Consider the following 22,343-nt stretch of genomic DNA (forward strand, 5'->3'; position numbering starts at 1 on the left):
TGATCACTGATCAGACAGGTAACAAGATAGGGTATATAGAATCTATATAGCTATATATATCAGCCAATAATATTCATCATCATCATTATTTTTTTTTTACTTCCACCACCCAATTCCAGCAGCGTTCTCTCTATGTTGAATCTTTTCTCTCTATGTCGAATCTTTCCTCTCTATGTCAAATCTTTTCCTCTCTATGTAGAATAATCCTGGACTAATAGAGTTAAGGTTAGGCACATTCGACCACAGGTTCGGTAGACACAGATTGTTATTGTCAGTGTCATGTCAAATCTCCTATCTATATCGAACTGTTGTCACAACGAAAACGAAAATAAAGCATTTGTTTTTGTCGAATCTTTTGTTTTTTGGATTCTGCACTTTCGTTATCGTTTGTTAAAACAATAACGAAAATACCTGAAATTAGGACGAAAATGCATTTGGACGAAAACGAATGCACATGTCTACTCTACACTCAAGGTTCCCACGGTTCAGCTTCTAACCAGCAAGCTACTAGCTGCACATTGTTCTGCTAATAAAATGATGGGCAACAAGGAACTAAATTTCTTAGCAGCAATGCGATTTATTTACCAATGTAGTCCTAGCTGAAATCACCTGTGCAAGGAAGGTTATCCTGAAAAAAGAAGACACGTACCTCGCAAAAATGATTGCTAAAAGTCATACAAATCATTTCCCTGATGTTCCTTAAGTTCCGCACAGGCTCCTCTCAAAAAAAAAATCCAAAGCACACCTATGGGTAGAATGGGAGATTCCTTTATCTCAATACAATAACCTAAATAAAAATGCTAAAAGCCTAAACATTGCATACAGCATTAGTTATAGTATGGTTTAAGGTTGTATGCGTGGACACAGAGGGGCTTCACAACAACACCAGTCACCATTGGAATTTGGACTGTCGTATCTGCATGAAGGGAGGACAGAACGAAAACATTCCGTGTATCCCTCCACTTCACTGTGCACAAACTATTACATCTCAAGCAGGCTCTCTCCCCCTTATAAGTCAGGAATCTACAAGCCGTTGGGGGAAGCCCCGGAGGCCATGGCGATTAGATCGCATGGTGCCACATGCGCCTATTCCACAATCAAAAAGGTGTCTAAAAAATGTTTTTATTCAAATGTTTTTAATGTATTACCCAGTGTTGTATACAATATGTGCTTTTATATGGTTTTGGTTCTTTAGGGCAATTTCTCTTATTGTATCCACATTATATAATAAAATACAAAACCTGCTCTTTACAAACTTTGAAAAAGGCATGATTGTTTGGAAGGGAAGCTCTGACCATCAAAAGCTCACCAAGACCAATAGATCTTTTCTAACATGGCAATTTCCAAAACTATCCAATGAAGAGACAGTAATAAAAGACAGCTCATTAAACTGAGGAAGGCACCTAGGGGTTTGAGTAATAATATTAGGCAGCCAGTCCTTATTACAACAATTAACATAACAATTGTATAGTTGTGGGGTATAACAATGAATATTGGAATCTATCTTAGTTATATGAGATGTAATGAAGTATAACAGCAGACACCCATGCCGTGTATGCCTCCTATTCAAAGGAGACCACCAAATATGTTTGCATGGAGCTATGGACCATTAGCACTGGACTTATGGATGTCTGGATGTCTGTACTGTGCAGCTTTAACACTAAAATCATTTTGACCAAAGGACTTAAAACACGACTCAGCATGATATCAATGCAAAAGATTCTAATAAAGAACTGAGATTTTGATTTTGGTTGAAGGAATTGATATCTGTCCACCCGAGTATCTTTTAATTCTACTATGTGATTACTTTATAGATATTGATGAATGCACAGAAGAACCCGATATCTGTCTTTTTGGCACCTGTGCAAACACCCCAGGAAGCTTTCAATGCATCTGTCCACCAGGATTTGTTTTATCAGATAACGGGAGAAGATGTTATGGTAGGTGATAAAATTTGGATGTTGATGAAACATCAATTACACACTCAAAAACAGATTATATTTATTTCAGAAGATAATAATATTTTATAGCATAAATAGTAATCTAAGCCATGTAGACGTCTTACGTACATAGGAATTTAAAAAAAATAATAAAAATAAAAAGTAATAAACAGGAAAAAGTCAAAGAAATCCAGCAAAACATGCATAAAAAAAACACAAAAAAAGTAATGCTGGTAAAAAGTAAAACTATGTCACTTTGTCACCAGATATTGATTGTTTAGAACTCTAAACACGAGTATTATACTTTTTCACAGATACTCGTCAAAGCTTCTGTTTCACCAAATTTGAAAATGGAAAATGTTCAGTACCCAAAGCATATAACAGCACCAAAGCATCCTGCTGCTGTAGCAAAATGCCTGGAGAGGGCTGGGGAGATCCCTGTGAACTGTGCCCCAAGGAAGGAGAAGGTAAGTGTATACAGGCTGTTAATATACTTATTTTATTACTTTCCCTACATGAAGACAAAGGCAGAAATGTTTTGACCTGCGTTTGCTCTTTGATGACTTGAGGCTGAAAATGCCAGCTAAAAACACTGTTAGTCTGGCCAAGGGCAAGATTTTTACATTGAATGCTGTGGAAAAATGATGGGGAAGGAAGACGAAGAGAAGTCAGACAGCTACCCTTTCAACAAGCTCTTCCTGCCTTTTCATAAGCGTTGCCAAACCTCTGTTCTCAGATCTGGTTTGGCTGAAACTCTGTTATATTTTGTCTTGTCTACTATGTCTGTGATTTTTGCCATTTCTTTCATTTCTACAGCTTTAATGATGTACCATACAGGGAATGATCACAGCCAGAAAATAACTTTATAGCAAAATCCTTTATTATTTTTTTATTTTCATTATATATTTTTTTGTTCTTTTCAGTGGCTTTCCGAGCTGTATGTCCATATGGGCATGGTACTATCCCTGGTATTGGTGAAACCAGAGAAGGTAAATATTTGTTGGAAAAGAAATAGCGATCATTTAAACCCAAGAATCGCAATTGGTAATGAAAGTTCTCATATTTGCTCTCCTGATCACCAAACCCACCTTAGTTTTCAGTTTTAGAAACATTTAAAATGTATAGTATTTTTTGGTTTTGGATACAGTAGGGAAGGGTTAAACCCCCTTGCTAGGTTTTTATGGCTGTCTCTGTTCCCACTGAGAAAATGAATCTCTTTGTTTGGCCTGGTTGCAATTGTCATTTAAGAAGAAAGGGAGGAGAAGTCCAACATTTCTGAGTTATTAGTAGAGTAAAGCAAAATCCTCAAATTGTGACATATCTTCCTATGACAACTCTCTAAAATAGGAAGTGAGAAACGTCCCCTCTTTTCTTGTTGCTTCTTCAAGATAGGGAGGAAAGGTAAATAACCCCATCAGGACCCAGCAGCAAAATAAAAACCTACAAGGGGTTGTAACCCTCCCTAATATATCCACAACTAAAAATGTATGTATGTTAAAAATTGCATGTTAACTTCTAAACGCTCTAGTTATTGAACATCAGGTTATATATGTCCTGCTTTAGATCCTGGAACACAATAAATTGTATAAAGCATTTTAGTAAATAGATATTACAATCTACACAAATCTACACATTTCTGGTCACAAATTAGTACTTCATAATGTTTATAATGTTTTTCAACCATTTTCAGTTGGAGGAACCCTTGTAAAAATAGTATTGGTGGGCAGTGTGAAAAACACTGCCTACATAGAAGACTATTGGGGAGAAAGTTACCCTCACAGTAATGGTCCAAATGCCACCCTTAGAGACAGCTTAACAGACCATTGGGTTCATGCAAATGGCTCTTCCAAGTGGCATTGACCCCAGGCCTATGAAAGTATCAACACATAGGAGGTTAATCAGGCACAGTTAACCCCAAGCAACCTCTGGAGAAACCCTAGGTTTCCACAGAACCCTGGTTGGAAATGGCTAGTTTATATGATAACAATTGGTATATGTGGGCGGCACAGTGGTGTAGTGGTTAGCACTCTCACCTAGCAGTAAGAAGGGTCACTGGTTCGAATCCCAACCACGACTCTACCTGCCTGGAGTTTGCATGTTCTCCCTGTGCCTGCGTGGGTTTCCACCGGGTACTCCGGTTTCCTCCTACAATCCAAAGACATGCAGGTAGGTTAATTGGCTTCTGTCCAAAATTGGCCCTAGTATATGAATGGGGACCTTGGATTGTGGGCTCCTTGAGGGTAGGGACCGATGTGAGTGTGTAATGTACAGGGATAGGGACAACTGTAGACACTCAGGTTGAACTGGATGGACTGGTGTCTTTATTCAACCTTACTAACTATGAAACTATGAAACTATGAAACTATGTGGTAGTTGTATATATTGCTATTAGTAACTGAAACACATATGTAAAAAAAAAAAAACATATATACATATTAGTGTCATATTATTTATCTTGGCTGTCATTTTACTTATTATTTGCATTTTTGTCTTTTTTAGATGTCAATGAATGCCTAGAAAATCCAGGAATATGTGCAAACGGTCATTGTATAAATACAGATGGATCTTTTCGATGTGAGTGTCCAATGGGTTATAATCTGGACTACTCTGGGGTCACCTGTGTAGGTAAGTAGATTGTGTTGATAAAATACTGTTTGCTGTTTTGGTTTTTTATGTAGTATGGCCATTATTTTTTATCTTTTATTTTTATCCCTGTAAGGCAACATTACATACATTTACTTAACTGACAACTGAACATAGTGTATACATATATATATATATATATATACATATATATATATATATATATATATATATATACATATATATATATATATATATATATATATATATATATACATATATATATATATATATATATATATATATATATATATATATATATATATATATATACATATATATATATATATATATATATATATATATATATATATATATATACATATATATATATATATATATATATATATATATATATATATATATATATATATATATATATATATACATATATATATATATATATATATATATATATATATATATATGTATATATACACAGTATCTCAAAAAAAGTGAGTACACCCCTCACATTTTTGTAAATATTTTATTATATCTTTTCATCTGACAACACTGAAGAAATGACACTTTGCTACAATGTAAAGTAGTGAGTGTACAGCTTATATAACAGTGTAAATCTGCTGTCCCCTCAAAATGACTCAACACTCAGCCATTAATGTCTAAATTGCTGGAAACAAAAGTGAGTACATCCCTCTTTTGTGAAAAGATGTGTGTCAAACATTGGTTTGGGCCTGACTCCCGAACATGAAGTGAGGCTATTGCTCCCCTCCCAAACACCCCAAATGGGAGCAAACTGTGTATTGGGGTAGGAAGCAATAGTGCTCACCTCAGAGTCAGAACGCAGGCTGCGTTATTTATCATAGTCCAGAATTTGTCAGATTTTATCCGGTAGAGAAATATGGATGTGACCAACATTAACAGGAATTAGAATGAATAGCCTCTACAGGGTAGACTCATATTGGGATTATGAGATATCGATCAGATCAAGTGTTACTCTATAATAAGGTTGTACAGCTTGAGGGGTCCTTGCTTATTAACATCTAAGGAAATTGGATAACGAAACTAGATAAATGCCACCTGGTGCTCAAGGATAATCAGTAAACTATAAGAACACGACACTTGTAACGTTAGCGTCCGAGCAAGAACAGCAGGTCCATAGCATTAGGTAGGATTTCTCCAGCAAGTCATGTTGTCGGTAGACAGTCTTGTTGACCAAGTCCTGAGGGTCTATACCCTCTATAACCTGAGGACGGAGCCCACAAGCCCCAGGGATCATGGTCCATATTCAGGAACCAAAGGCATGAGATCATTAGCCTGTAAAGGCTAGTTGGTCTGGCTAGTACAAGAGAGGAAGTGAGGTCAGGCGAAAAATAGGAAAGAGCTTCAAATAGGGGTGAAGAGCATTAGAAGGGGTAGAGGGGTAGAGGGGAACCCACATGGAGAGCTAATGGTGCAGATGCCTGGGGGGGCAAGTTTAGGCTACTCCCTGCTGGGGTTATAGAGTTATTGCTACATATCGAGCCCAGGGTTCCCATATAAGTTCAAATTTCTCCAATATGTCAAGGATGATACTGGAGATGTTTTCCTAGGACATGATCCAGGATATTTTTTATAGAAGTGTAGGGCTTGGGAATATTTGGAGATGCTTTGATTAAGAAGAGTAATAGATGGATCTTGGTTCGCGGCCACCACAGTGGTTTTGCAGATTAGATTAAAGATTTCGTTCCAGTAGCCCCATATTCTAGGGCACTGCCAAAGGGTATGGAATAGAGTGCCCAGGTGTCCACATCCTCTGAAGCAGAGGGAGGAAGACTGGAGGTAAAATTTGGCAAGGCAGGTAGGGACAAGGTACCAGCGAGACATGACTTGAAGATTGACTTTGATCAGGGAGATATTGTGAATCCCCTTAAACAATCTAGAAAAGCAGGAGTGCCATGTGTTCAAGTCCCATTCAATCTTGAGATCCTGTTCCCAACTCAGCATGTAGGATGCTTTCTCTGTCAAAGCAGCCAGGGCTGAGTATATCAGAGAGATTTCCCCCTCTTGTCCAGGACTTTTGAACACCAGAGCTCATATGAGGTGACCATTAGAGGGTTTGGTTTATGAGTCCAGATTAAGTTTAAGAAATGGGGAATTTGGGAAAAGCGTAATTTTTCGGAATAATGCAATGGGTTCATTTAAGGGTTCCACTAGAGTTGAAGAAATGCCCTATTGGGAACAACCCTTTGTTCAGCCACCACTGAAAGGCCTTGATATCCATCCCTGGGGTGAATTGAATTGAATTGAGGATTATGGAAGATATGGGCAAGTGGCTGCCAAGCAGATGCTATATTCTTCAGTGTATATAGTGAGTCACATAGTGCTACTGAGTGAGACAAGGTTGGGGATAGAATCAGGGGTGTGATTTGGGAGGGCTCCATATCAAAAAATCTATTGTATAATTTGGGACCACCTGCCTTTCCTTTTCTATCCAGTCTGATTTAGGGCCTCTAGAGTAGATGTTAGAAATTTGGGCCAGCTATGCCACCTGATAATACCACCAGAGGTTAGGCAGGCCTAATCCCCCTTTCAGTCTGGGTCTATGTAATGTGTTAGAGAGGCGGCATCCCTTTTTACCCCAGATAAAACGAATGATAGCTTATTGTAATTTCTTTTTATGTTGGTTAGTTATGGGAATAGGGAGGGAGCAGAATATATAAAGAATTTGCGCTAAAAGGACCATCTTGATTGCATTTACTCTGCCCACCCAGGACATCCCATATAAAGACCATTGGGAAAGGTCAACTGATAGTTTCTTGAACATAGGTGGGTAGTTATTTTTGTAGAGAAGATCAATAGAGACCGTAAGGTGAATACTCAAGTACGGTTTAGAGGGGTAACTCCAGGAGAAGGGAAAGTGGCTTTTAAGTCTGTCTACCAGGTTCAGAGGGTTCGATATATTAAGGGCCGTAGATTTTGCCATGTGAACATGGAGACCAGAGACTTGCCCAAATTTGTGTAGCAGCTGGGGAATGTTAGGGCTCGAGATAAGAGGAGACGTCACAAATACCCAATTCAAAATCTTTGAAAATGGTACGTTCAGAAAGTTTACTGGTAATTATCTTTTAGATGAAAAAACATCTTACCCTGTGTTGCATATTTCCCCTGCTGAAAGTTCCAAAAGTCATGTACTTTTTAGGATCTTGGTCATTTATCAAATTTTGTAAAGATTATCCTGTCATTTTCTATATAGTGCACATCTAGATATATAATGCATTGTGTAAAACCAGATGACTTTGTAAATATATGTGAACTAGGGATGAGCTTCGAGTTTGAGTCGAACTCATGTTCGACTCGAACATTGCCTGTTCGTCTGTTCAGCGAACAGTGAACAATTTGGGCTGTTCGCAGCAAATTCGAAAAGCCGGAACACCCTATACAAGTCTATGGGAGAAATCTAAAGTGCTAATTTTAAAGGGTAATATGCAAGTTACTGTCCTAAAAAGTGTTTGGGGACCCGGGTCCTGCCCCAGGAGACATGGATCAATGCAAAAAAAAGTTTTAAAAACGGCCGTTTTTTCAGGAGCAGTGATTTTAATAATGATTAAAGTGAAACAATAAAAGTGTAATATTCCTTTAAATTTCGTAGCTGGGGGGTATCTATAGTATGCCTGTGAAGGGGTGCATGTTTCCCGTGCTTAGAACTGTCCCTGCACAAAGTGTCATTTGTGCAGGAAAAAAAGTCTTTTAAAATCACTTGCGCCTATATTGTCGGCTCCCCATAATACAGACAACACTCAATGAGTGTTCTCTGTATTAGCCGACAATTCATTCATTCATTGATTAAAAAAAAAAAAAAAAAAGCGTGTGGGTTCCCCTAAATTCAATTACCAGGCCCTTCAGGTCTGACATGGATATTAAGGGGAACCCCGTGTCAAATTTAAAAAAAAATTGACGTGGGGGCCCCCCTAAATATTTATACCAGACCCTTCAGGTCTGATATGGATATTAAGGGGAACCCCGCATCAAATCAAAAAAAAAATTGACGTGGGGTCCCCCTAAAAATACATACCAGACCCTTTATCCGAGCACGCAACCTGGCAGGCCGTGGAAAAGAGGGGGGGGACGAGAGAGCGGCCCCCCTCCCTCCTGAACCGTACCAGGCCACATGCCCTCAACATTGGGAGGATGCTTTGGGGGTCTGTGACCCCTCAAAGCACCTTGTCCCCATGTTGATGAGGACAAGGGCCTCATCCTCACAACCCTGGCCGGTGGTTGTGAGGGTCTACGGGCGGGGGGCTTATCAGAATTTGGAAGCCCCCTTTAACAAGGGGACCCCCAAATTCCATCCCACCTGTTTGAAATGGTAAGGGGGTACAAAAGTACGCCTACCATTTCACAAAGAAAGTGTAAAAATGGTTAAATAAGACAAACACACTTTTGAAAAATTCCTTTATTAAAAATAAAAAAAATAAAAAAAAATTCCAGCGGTGCTAATCCACTCTTGCTACCCAGCGACGAATCTCTGGGGTCCAGCGATGGATGATCATATCCAGTGACGGGGGATCTCTCAGTCCAGCGCTGTCCATACATCCGTCTTCTGTCTCCACTGCAGAGACACTGCGGAGATCCCAGCGCTGACATTTTTTATATTAGGAGGGCGGGGCCACCCGTCACCTGACCCCGCCCCTCTGACGCTGGAGAGGGAAGCCAGGGGTTCCCCAGTGACGTGTGGGTGACCCCGCCCTCTCTGATGTAACGCAGGTTTCCGTTACATCAGAGAGGGCGGGGTCACCCATACGTCACTGGGGAACCCCTGGCTCCCTTTACCAGCGTCAGAGGGAGCGGGGTCAGGTGACGGGTGGCCCCACCCTCCTAATATAAGAAACGTCAGCGCTGGGATCTCTGCAGTGTCTCCGCAGTGGAGACAGAAGATGGATGTATGGACAGCGCTGGACTGAGAGATCCCCCATCGCTGGATATGATCATCCATCGCTGGACCCCGGAGGTTCGTTGCTGGATAGCAAGAGTGGATTAGCACCGCTGGAATCTTTTTTTTATTTTCTTTTTTTTTAATAAAGGAATTTTTCAAAAGTGTGTTTGTCTTATTTAACCATTTTTACACTTTCTTTGTGAAATGGTAGGGGTACTTTTGTACCCCCTTACCATTTCAAACAGGGGGGGCTGGGATCTGGGGGTCCCCTTGTTAAAGGGGGCTTCCAGATTCTGATAAGCCCCCCGCCCGCAGACCCTCACAACCACCGGCCAGGGTTGTGAGGATGAGGCCCTTGTCCTCATCAACATGGGGACAAGGTGCTTTGAGGGGTCACAGACCCCCAAAGCATCCTCCCAATGTTGAGGGTATGTGGCCTGGTGCGGTTCAGGTGGGAGGGGGGGCCGCTCTCTCGTCCCCCCCTCTTTTCCTGCGGCCTGCCAGGTTGCGTGCTCGGATAAAGGGTCTGATATGGATTTTTAGGGGGACGTCAATTTTTTTTTAATTTGATGCGGGGTTCCCCTTAATATCCATATCAGACCTGAATGGTCTGGTATGGATATTTAGGGGGACCCCACGTCAATTTTTTTTAAATTTGAGACGGGGTTCCCCTTACTATCCATGTCAGCTCTGAAGGGCCTGGTAATTGAATTTAGGGGAACCCCCACGCTTTTTTTTTTTTTATCAATGAATGAATGAATTGTCGGCTAATACAGAGAGCACTCCGTGAGTGTTCTCTGTATTACGGGACCCGACAATATAGCTGCAAGTGATTTTAAAAGACCTTTTTTTCCTGCACAAATTACACTTTGTGCAGGGACAGTTCTAAGCACCAGAAACATGTGCCCCTTCACAGGCATACTATAGATACCCCCAGGCTACGAAATTTAAAGGAATATTAGACTTTTATTGTTTCACTTTAATCATTATTAAAATCACTGCTCCTGAAAAAACGGCCGTTTTTAAAACTTTTTTTTGCATTGATCCATGTCCCCTGGGGCAGGACCCAGGTCCCCAAACACTTTTTAGGACAGTAACTTGCATATTACCCTTTAAAATGAGCACTTTAGATTGTGAACGTTCGAGTCCCATAGACTTTAATAGGGTTCTAAAGTTCACACGAAGTTTAGGTCTGTTCGCAGGTTCTGGTGCGAACCGAACAGGGGGGTGTTCGGCTCATCCCTAATGTGAACAAACAACATCACATCATGCCCTGTACACACGGTCGGACTTTCCGATGGAAAAAGTGTGATCAGATCGTGTTTTCGGAAAATCCGATCGCGTAAGGGCTCCATCTGACTTTTTCTGTCAGAATTTCCAACACACAAAGTTTGAGAGCTGAATCTAAAATTTTACAACAACAAAATCTGATTGTTTAAATTCCGATCGTGTGTAGACAATTCTGACAGACAAAATGCCATGCATGCTCAGAATAAATTACAAGATGAAAGCTATTGGCTTCTGCCCTCTTTATAGTCCCGTCGTATGTGTTTTCCGTCAACTCGTTCAGAATGATCGGATTTTCCGTCAACTTTGCGTGACCGTGCGTATGTAAGACAAGTTTTGGCCAAAATCCGTCAGAAAAAATTAGATGGATTTTGTCTTCGGAATGTCCGACTGTGTGTACAGGGCATTAGAGCTTATGTACTTAAGCTTTTGTTCTTGTCAGAATTGCTTTTCCCTATTATCAATTAATGAAAATGCAATAGAAGCTAAAACAGCTTAGAATGAGGTCAAATGTAGGTCAGCTGCACCTATGATTGAACTCAAGAGCATCTAAAGGTGGTCATAACCTATACAATCCCATTGTACAATCTTCTTTAGATCTACCATCAACTATTAGTTCACGGGCCTATCTGCATTGATACAAATTGAAATAAAACTGTTTAGGCATGTCCTCCATTTGCAAAGTTTTGGTAAATCTAAAGGAGGTTGTAAAGAGATTGTAAAATCAGATTGAATGTCCAACTTTAAAGTGATGTTTGTCTGCCTGTTGGATAGTTTTTACTCTTCATTGTGTTATTATACTGTATTTATATACAACAGTTTACATTGCGCTTTACAACATAAACACAGACAGTACAGTTACAGTACAATTGAATACAGTAGTAATCAGAGGGCCCTGTTCATTAGAGCTTAAGATCTAAGAGGAAGGGTGTTAAGTTTGCATTGACTTGAGTTACTATTTTGGCTTCTAAAATTGTTTTCATAACCACTGGACTTCCTTCTTATTAAGGGTCCAAAAATTCCATTCTTGCTGTTTGGAAATTTCATATTTAGTTAACAGGAGTATTTATGATATTTCAGATACCGATGAATGCTCTATTGGTAATCCATGTGGCAATGGAACATGCACTAATGTCATTGGTACATTTGAATGCTCCTGTGATGAAGGCTTTGAGCCTGGACCAATGATGAATTGTGAAGGTAAGTCCTTGCTCTCCCAACCTTCTTTTTGACTAAACTATAATATAATGTGTGTAACTAACATATGTGCAGATCCATACCTACAGTATATATTTGTGTTACAAGATTTCTAAATGCAGTGAACCAGTGAAATGCACTGTAAAAAAAAATCTGCTAGTATATGGCTGAAACTAAAGAATACATGATAATCTTTAACCACTTGCTGAATGCCTACTGCAGATGTACTGTGACAGGTCTGGTCTATTGCGCAAAACGACGTACCTGTATGTCATTTCGTGCAATAGCCACTGGGAGGGACGGTCGTGCATTGATAAGAACACAGGAGATGCCAATCAGTGAGCCCGTACACCCAATGTCCGCAGGCCGCCGGCAATCATTCCTGGGAGAGGCAGATTTCTGTTCTGACAGGGAAGAAGATGGAGATAATGTGTTCATGCTAAGCAAGAACACAGATCTCTGTCTTCACCCAGTCAGAGAAACTCCCCTCCACAGTTATAAAGCACTCCCTAGGGACACATTTAACCCTTTGATTGCCCCTGATGTTAACACCTTCCCTGCCAGTGTCATTAGTACAGTAACAGTGCATATTTTTAGCACTGATCACTGTACTAGTGTCACTGGCCCCCAAAAAGTGTCAAAAATGTCAGTTAGGTGTCTGATTTGTCCACCACAATTTTGCAGTCCCGCTAAAAATCTCTAATCTCTGCCATTACTAGTAAAAAAATAAATTAAAAAAAATCTATAAAAATATCCCATCATTTGTAGACGCTATAACTTTTGTGCCAACCAATCAATATACATTCATTGGGTTTTTTTTTTTACCAAAAATACGTAGCAGAATACATATTGGCCTAACTTGATGAAGAAATTAGATTTTTTTTTTTTATTGGATATGTACTATAGCAGAAAGTAAAAAATATTGTTTTTGTTCAAAATTGTCGGTCTTTTTTTGTTTACAGCGCAAAAAAATAAAAACGCAGAGCTTATCAAATACCACTGAAAGAAAGCTCTATTTGTGAGAAAAAAAGAACATCAATTTTATTTGGGTACAGTGTCGCATGCCCGCGCAATTGTCAATTAAAGTAACACAGTGCTGCATCGCAAAAAATGTCCTGGTCATTAAGGGGGTAAAACCTTCCAGGGCTAAAGTGGTTAAAGTAGCGATGATGTAAGACAGGACTAAAAAAGGAAGTTCAATAGCCAGTAGCCAATAGCTTCCCTTGCGTTGTATTTAGTCCGTCGGATCAACATACAGATGAACGGTTTTCCTAATAGGAATAGAGTCCGTCGGATAGATTTGAAACATGTTCTATTTCTAGGTCTGTCGGATTTATTTTTTACGAAAAATGATCGGATTAGCCCACACACGATCGGATTGTCCGACGGACTGATTCCGTCGCACCTAGTCTGCCGGAAAGTCCGGTCGTGTGTACGCGGCATTAGAGATATTCTCAGAACATTCAAATGTTGTTCATTGATTTTGTTTGCCTTCAACTTTGATTTGAAATGAAAATTTTTCCATCCTGCGCCTTCAAATCTCTTTTCACTACAGTCGAAAATTAAGGTTGATTTGACCCACTAATTATTGAAGATGAACAGTCTTTCTTAGAACATTCTTTTCTTAACAATTTTCATTAAAAATTCTACCCATCTATGGTCCGCTTTAGAAAGCTCTCTCAGACGTAATTGGCAATGGTTGGCTCTTTACTCAATTAGGACTTAGATTTAATTAAATTTTATTAATTTAGAGTCTAGTATTATACAAATCAAACATGTTTTCAAGAGTTCAAAGGGTCTCCCTTAATAAGGGCTATAAAGAAAACATATAAAAGATTGCCATCCGTTTACAATATTAACTGGTGTGTGTGTGTGTGTGTGTGAGGTATGGAATACTGAATGTAAATATATCAGCATTTTATAACTGTGTATAATTTAAAATTGTATTATAAAACAAAACACTAACATTACCATGCAGTCAAGTAAAGATATCAATTGTATACTTTTATGATATAATTTTAGATAACCGTCCCATAATTAATTTCTTTAGTTGTTTGTCTTCTTATATATTATTGTGTAGTATATTCTTATATATGTATATTATTAGTCTATATCATATTCTATTATTGGATATAAATAAGGTGACTTTGTTTTTTCCTTAGATATCAATGAATGTGCCCTAAACCCACTGATATGTGCATTCAGATGTATTAACACCTATGGTTCCTATGAATGTACATGTCCTGTGGGCTACGTTCTTAGAGAAGATCAAAAGATGTGTAAAGGTAAAAAAAATAATTGAAAAATGTTTATTTATGTTTTATTTGCTGAAAATATACAATTCAGTATAAAGCATTAGTTTCCATCTTGTTAACACATCTATTTACAATGTAACAGACCTAGATGAGTGCTTAGAGGGTTACCATGACTGTGAATCCAGAGGAATGCTTTGTAAAAACCTGATCGGGACATTTATGTGTGTTTGCCCTCCTGGAATGACGAGGCGACCAGATGGAGAAGGATGCATTGGTGAGGTTACAGATTAAAATGATTTGTTTTATTAGTACAGTTTATGCTATGGAATGCTGGTCCTGATGTGTATTGTCACACTGTAGAAGGCCACAGATGTTTATGTTATTTAAACAGATACCAAGTTTTTTCTGTATAAAGAAACATGAAGTGTGTATCAAGAACCATGTACATTGTACAAATTACCTGTAATGAATGTTGTCAAGCATATAAATACATTTCAGAAGCACAATGTCTGACCAGATGTCTTTCAGGCATCCAATTGCTGTTAGTATCTTGAAAAATGTTTGGGTCCAAGCAATTATCTTAGGGCCTGTGTTGACAGGCTTTGGGCTTGTGTCCATGGCATCAATTTGACATCAGCTTGAGATCCTTCAGAATTCATTAACAGGTGCAATCGACCTTCAGCTGAACTTGACCTTTGTCCTTCTGACCTGCATTTGACCTGCTTCAAGTGGGTTTTGCATTCTTATTGACTTGCATGGGAAGGCAAGACCCACTTGAAACCAAGAAAAGCCCATTGACACAGGCCTTAAAAGAAGTTTGTTATTGATAAAAAAACAAAAAACAATTATACTTACCTAGGTGGATGCAGCATGGATCCGATGTTGCATTTGTCCCCTGCCAGCTTTGCAGTGAGAACTGACTGATCAAAAACCCTGCTGAACACTCAGTTCTCTCCCTCCACTCGGAGCAGAGAGACATGACTGTCAGTCAGCGGCTCTCTGCATTCTCCTCCAGTGCTCTTTGGAGTGCTGGGCTGTGGAGGGGGCAGAAGGGGCTGGCTCTGGCTCTCAGTGGTTCGCTAAGTGGCTGAGCCAAGTGCCAGCCGAGGCATCTTGTCTGGGTGTATCCCTACCATATGGTCAGGATTTCTCCCTAGTCTGGACCAGCTGATTGACATCAGCTGACAGTGGGCTTTAGTGTGTGAAAACACATCACAGGAGTGCAGAAGGAACTGCATTCCTGTGATTTATATGAGAAGTATGGCTAAAAAATCTTTGGCCATACTTTTCCTTTAAGTCAGCTGTTATTAAAATTTAACCCACTCTGGAAAAACACTGGATTTTCACTTTAATAGCCTCCCTAGCGGTAATCCCAAGTCTGGCTCGGGTTGGGATTTTACTAACAGGAGCGGTAACCCCGAGCCAGACCCGGGATGGCACCGCTGGATGCAGGGGAGGACACAGGGAGAGTTACTTACCTTGTCCCCTGGATCCAGCGATGTCCTCAGCGCTGTGTGATCGAGCTGTCCTTCGCTCGATTCACAGTGCCGAATGCCGCCGAGCTCCGTTCCCTGCGACGTTACGGCGCACGAGAGCGGAGAACGGTGGCAAATTCAAAAAAGTAAAAAGACACAAAACACACACAGCACTGTAATCTTACAGATTACAGTACTGTATTAAAAATTACACACCCCTTTGTCCCTAGTGGTCTGTGCAGTGCCCTGCATGCACTTTTATATTATAAATACAGTTTTTTTCTGCCTGGAATATGGAGATTGTCCATAGTAACCAAAAAGTGTCCCTTTTTCAGTGTTTTTGGATTTGATTACATTATTGAATACATTTTATTATTATTTATTATATTATAAACTTTAACATACCCGGGATGTCTGCTAGACTCTGGTTTGAAGAGATTTAAGAGCGTTATTTCTAAGAATTACAGGACTACAAAATAAAACGCCAGATTTCCATGCAAAATAATTGTACCGCCTTCAGCACCTAATTCCAGACTAAATCATACCGCCAAGGAGGTTAAAACTTAGCAGCTACTGTATTCATAGCTGCTGACTTTTAAAAAAAAATTACCAAAGATCCTCTAATTAAGTATTTAAAGCCAAAGTGCAGCAAACTTTAAAAGCACAAAAATCAGTACAAGGGACATAACTTCAGTGGATAGGGTGTGTTCCTGTGCTGATGAAATCCTCCTCCACCCAAGCCCCCCAAAATGAGAGTTAAAAGAAGCTACAGCATTACTTTATGAATGGTGGAGCTGGGCGGAAAGGGCGGGTATAGTTAAAATCCTCTGGTGCTGTGGGTTTAAAAGAATATGCCAGCACTTTAACGCCCAGCCCCACCACCCATCGTCACAATGCAGTTTATGTACCTGCAAGTTATGTCCCTTGTGCTGATGTTTGCATGTTTGGCTGCACATGGGCTTTAACATAGTTTAATCTTATTTATTAGGCCTAGTAAATACATCTCAGTTTCTAATAGACTTATCAAGCTAGTCATACACTGCTTGTAGGAACTGATCATTAACATAGATGAAAAAGAAGAGATCTTTCTCTTCTACATTTAAAACCCATTTGTTGTATAAATATTGTTTTAAGGTCTTCATAGTTTTAGGCATCATCTGCCCACTTGTTTTTCGAGAGGAAAAAAAATTTGGGAAAACCATGGATGACCTCAACCACTTATGCAATAACTTATAATATGAGACTACACACACAGTGGTTTAGAGACTTAACCAAATGTACACAAGCTTTTGTGGTTCCTGTGGTAACACAGCCACTTTTATCCGTCTTTTGCAATTTCCCATTGGTTTGGTACAGATGAAAATGAATGTCGCAGCAAGCCTGGTATCTGTGAGAATGGTCGCTGTGTCAACAATATTGGAAGCTACCGCTGTGACTGTAATGAAGGGTTTCAGACATCTGTCACTGGAACTGAATGTCTTGGTGAGTAATCAGAAAAAAATGGTCTTATATTCGTGCATGAGAAATTTAGGATTATGAAAAATGATATGAAATTAACCATTCACAGCAAGTCATTGATATGACTTATTTAGTAAATACATATAGATATTAAAGTCAATGTATAGCCAATTTTTTTCTTTTTTGTTTCACAAAGAGTTGAAAAGAGTGTCAAAACAGGGAGATTTCTCTTTACTTTCTGTCCTTGAGATGCAGCAGGGTGTTAGATACAATCTCCCTTGAAATAGAATTCCATACTAAACCTCACTAGTCTTAAGAATGCTCCCTTCCACCCATATCTGAAAAACCTGTGTAAGAAAGATGTATATACTTATTTGTGTCAGCCAGCGGTGGCTGCAGGGGAAAGAACACAAGAAAATGGCTGGGAAAACCTGGAGCTGTGATGTCACCCATAGGATCCTATGGCCTATCTGTTGTCTGAGCTTCATCCTTTACCATACAGCTGCTGCTGCCTTACATAGGGAAAGCTTGTGGAGGGGTGGGAGAATGTGTATTGCTAGAGCATTTTTTTCTTTTTTTGGGAGAGTGCATGGGCTCAGCACAGGGCCAACCAACACTGTCCAGACAGAGGGTCAGGGGTCATGCAGCCTCAAAGGACAGTCAGAGGAGAATGAATACTCCTACAAATTTTAACCAGTGCTCGGCCAGACACTGATAGAAGTCACAAGACTGCTATATGTTGCTAATAATAAAAGGTATTTAGAAGTTTATGTTTACTGAAATAATTGCATTTCCATTTTCTGTGTACTGTGGGAGACCAGATATAGTGAATGCAGAATCCTGGGTTTATAACACGTTAAGCAAAGAGAATGCTCTTCCTTGTTATCAGAACAGGTGTTCCCAGTGGAAGATTTCATCACCTCTTGTTCTGTTGACAACTGTAAAATTGTGGCTTTCCCTTCACTTTCTGTTTTCAGTTTGTCATTACTACAAACAAAGACAGCATTAAAAACCTGACAATGAACAGTAAATTAGCACATCAAGAAAACAACTTTTCTTTCTTTATTTCTGTTTCCCACTTATTCACGAGGTCACACTTACTGTACCACGTTCAGCTTAGTCTTAAGCCTCATACACAAGATCGGATTGTTGCCCAACAAAACCGTGGACTTTTATCTGAAGGGCGTTGGCCCAAACTTGTCTTGCATACACAAGGCACACAATTGTTGGCCAACAATCACGAACATAGTGACATACTACATGGCTTTTCAGCTCTTTAGCGCCACCCTTTGGGCTCCTTCTGCTAATTTTGTGTTAGTAGAAGTTTGTGAGTGGTTGATTTGCGCTTTTCATTTTGTTTCTGAACAGCCGTTCGTCAACCAGACATGTTTCGGAATTGGAGGAGATTTACTATTGGCTTTGGAGTTATCGCTTTGACATTATTTTTTTGTTTGAATAATGATTTGATTTGGTATATTTTCTATATTTTCTGATGCATAGAATGCACTTTTTGGTTAAGTACTATTGGAAGATAGCATTGTCTAATTTTATTTGTTTTCTTTTTTTAATGCATTATAAAAAAATTGTGGAGAATAATACTTAGCTATGTGTTTTACTTCAAATGACAGGTTGGGAGTAGGCAGTTACATTTTAAAAAAATGCAATGTAAAATTGACAAGGGACACCAACATGGTTGTATCTTTGATCTTAAAAACTACAGGATAATGGTGTTGTGGTAACATTAAAAAATATATATATATTATTCTTGATATCACTAGAAAAAAACAGCCTTTGAAAATTTGTTTGCAATAACTCCATTAGTATCACCAGCAAAGCAGCTTCATTATTATCCTATTAACCACTTGCTTACTGGGCACTTAAACCCCCCTCCTGTCCAGACCAGTTTTCAGCTTTCAGCGCTGTCGCACTTTGAATGACAACTGCATGGTCATACAACACTGTACCCAAATGAAATGTTTATCATTTTTTTCCCACAAATAGAGCTTTCTTGTATTAGTATAATCACATCTGGGGCTTTTATTTTTTGCTAAACAAACCAAACAAATTGAGAATTTTGAAAAAAAAAAATCATGTTTAATAGTTTGTTATAAAATTTTGCAAACAGGTAATTTTTCTGCTTCATTGATATGCGCTGATGAGGTGGCACTGGTGGGCGGCACCGGTGGGCACTGATAGGCTGCACTGATGGGCACTAATAGGGACAGTTAAGGCGGCACTGATAGACAGAGATAAGGTGGCACTAATGGGGACAGATAAGTCGGTACTGATGGGCACAGATAAGGTGGCACTGATGGCCACTGATAGGATGGCACAGATGGGCCCTGATGGGTGGCACGGATGGGTGGCACAGATGGGCACTGATAGGTACCACTGATAGATGGCACTGATGGGTACTGATAGGTGGCACTGATGGGCACTGCTAGGTGACACTGATGGGCACTGATAGGTGGCACTGATGTGCAGCACTGTTCTTCAGGCACTGATTGTGGGCACTGATAGGTGGCACTGTGGGCACTGACAGATGGCACCTTAACTTTTCTACAATGCAGAGAATATAGACTGAAATCTATTCTATTCCTTTCTAGTTCACAACTTGATTTTCATTTTTATGCAAAAGGCATGATCATTATTTTTCATTGCTGCATGCACTTCTTTTTCTACTGCTATAATACTGACGTTGAAAGCACAGGTTGGGGGAAATCTATGAAGTGTTAAGGACACTATTGTGGTTGTAGGTACCTTTCAAATCACCAGCTCCTAATTCAGGCAAGCCTTTGCACCAGTTTTATCATTACCAACATGGGTGACAAATTGAATTAGTCATAACTACTGGCACTTTAAAAATCTGTTGCTGCAGCAAAGACATATTCTTAAAGCATGACTGCCAGTGGGCAGATTAGGAAGCTGGCAGTAATTAGGACCAGTTCTGAGCTGGCATACAGAGGTATGTCATTACTTAGAGTGGGACATGTCTATGCATGGAAGCTGCTGTTATTTATTTGACAGCCCCCCAGGGAATGCTGTATCTCTGGCCCCATTCAGCTGTCAGCCAGGGGATTCCCTGGTTATAAGATAAATGTAAATGTGCTGGAGATAGTGGTGATGTCATTACCCAAACATGGAACTGCCCATGTTTGGGAAAAACAGTCACTGAGTCATTGACAGTCCACGGCTCTGGGTGGTTTCAAAAGCCACTATTGGACTGAAGGGACGCTATAGATCTCCCTGGTCTCTCACTTCCCATCAGGCTGCACCCACTTCTACTACAAATTTCCTCAGCCATGCGCCTGCTGGTGTGGCAGGGAATCTTACAAATGCCAATGTGAATGATCAAACATTGTGATAAGCATTATGGTGCATGAGAGAATGTGGTGAAAATATTGAAATTTACACAATATAATTCCTTCATGTCTTAATGCCACAGATACCCGCCAGGGATTCTGTTTCTCTGAAGTTCTGCAAACCATGTGTCAGATGTCATCCAGCAGTCAAAACCATGTCACTAAGTCCGAATGTTGCTGCAATGCAGGCAGAGGTTGGGGCAACCAGTGTGAGATTTGCCCACTGCCAGGAACAACTCAGTATAAGAAGCTCTGCCCACATGGACCAGGATACACAACTGATGGCAGGGGTGGGTATATATTTGTATGTATATTAGGAAATGTTATAAGAGCTGTATTATTGGTTCAGCACAGTCTGATGAAATGATAACAGGAGTCAAAAGTGAAAGATAATTTACAGTATTGTTGAATGTTGTTGCCTGCCTATCCCACTTTACTAAACAAAATTTAAAAAAGTAAGGAGGGTTAAACTAATAACAGACATTTATGAAAGTTAAGAATGAGTGTGTATTAAGAGACAATACTGTCAAAATATTGTCAAAAGAAACTTCAGATTTTTTTTTAACTACAAAGGACTTTGCAACTGCTACTCCTGCAGACTTGGTGTATTCTTGACAAAAAGTACACGTTCTTTTGCTGCTACAAACAGTTAGGTAAATTAAGAAAAAATTATTTCACATTTAGTCTGGCTGAAAAGCCCCTCAGAGTTAGTAATTAATTTAACAGCACCTACATTTGATATGATGAAAGTTGCAATGTGTGTCAACCTGTTAAATCCTGTTTTGTCTTCTTTTACACAGACATAGATGAATGTAAAGTGATGCCCAACCTTTGTCAGAATGGACAATGTGTCAATAATATTGGGTCTTATAAATGCTTTTGTAATCATGGCTACACAACCGACATTGGGGGTACATCCTGTGTTGGTAAGACTTATTTTTACATTACTATTCTGAGTTATCATGTCATGAAAAAAATAAAACATATTATTATTAATGTATTTTTAAAGCTGAACCCCTGCTCCTTATCTTGTCAGTGTAGCAACTTTTTTTTTCTCCCATCAGCATTGAGGCTAAGAACAAATCATTCAATTTTTGTTGAGCTAGCAGGCTGAACGGAAAAAAAAAACAGATTCCTCCATCCACACAATCAAGGTGGATAGAGGAATCCCTCCCACTGAGGAATTGTATTCTGACAGTGGGTACTCTCTACTGTCAGAATACACAGACCAGTGCCACTGATCAAGAAAATGTTTCCAACCAGCCGGTCAATAGAATTGGAATATTAGATGGACTTCTGTCAAATGTTAATGGCCACACAGAGGCCTCCTTCATCAGCCTCTGATAAAGGAGCTGTGGCTAGCCTCTGAAAACTTGTTCCCTATTGGTCTCCACAATGGACGGTGGCGACAGCTCTTGTGCAACACTCCAGCTGGAGACATACACCCTGGAAGGTACCCACATACTGGATGACTCACCCCAACTTTAGAGGGCAGTCTGATGCCGACTCTCCTGTGCCGGTTCTCTGGCTCATCCCGCTCTTCCTTCACAGCTCTTTCATATATCGCTACGTATAGAGACTTTATACCAGGCTCATACTCGGACCTTCCCTCTTTGCCATGTGTCATCCTACTCCTACCCACTTGTGAGTGCATACATAATATATGTTACAATTTTAACCCTTATTAAACTGTGCTACACTATGTCTGCCTGGTGCTTCTTTTCCCTGCCCACTAATCATATATCTACCAATATCAAAATCATGGTGTCCTAGCTTTAAGGTGGAGATATATTTTGACTGATTTCATGGGGCCCAAACTGGAAATTTTTACCCTGAGCTGAGACTCAATGCTG

General features: G+C 39.6%; 1 protein-coding gene across 1 annotated transcript in view; it reads left to right on the top strand.

Moving 5' to 3' along the window:
* Positions 1 to 22,343, top strand: part of FBN2 (fibrillin 2) — a 298,207-nt gene that overhangs the window by 259,419 nt on the left and 16,445 nt on the right. Inside the window, exons 49-58 of the mRNA XM_077462139.1 lie at positions 1,815 to 1,940; positions 2,255 to 2,407; positions 2,864 to 2,929; positions 4,440 to 4,565; positions 11,824 to 11,943; positions 14,103 to 14,225; positions 14,338 to 14,469; positions 17,027 to 17,152; positions 20,574 to 20,780; positions 21,291 to 21,416. Of these exons, the coding sequence (XP_077318265.1) occupies positions 1,815 to 1,940; positions 2,255 to 2,407; positions 2,864 to 2,929; positions 4,440 to 4,565; positions 11,824 to 11,943; positions 14,103 to 14,225; positions 14,338 to 14,469; positions 17,027 to 17,152; positions 20,574 to 20,780; positions 21,291 to 21,416 (1,305 nt within the window). The remainder of the gene's footprint in view (positions 1 to 1,814; positions 1,941 to 2,254; positions 2,408 to 2,863; positions 2,930 to 4,439; positions 4,566 to 11,823; positions 11,944 to 14,102; positions 14,226 to 14,337; positions 14,470 to 17,026; positions 17,153 to 20,573; positions 20,781 to 21,290; positions 21,417 to 22,343) is intronic.

This window comes from Lithobates pipiens, unplaced genomic scaffold (assembly GCF_037356315.1).
Source record: "Lithobates pipiens isolate NorthernLeopardFrog02 unplaced genomic scaffold, aLitPip1_a1.2 Scaffold_3, whole genome shotgun sequence".
NCBI lineage: Eukaryota > Metazoa > Chordata > Amphibia > Anura > Ranidae > Lithobates > Lithobates pipiens.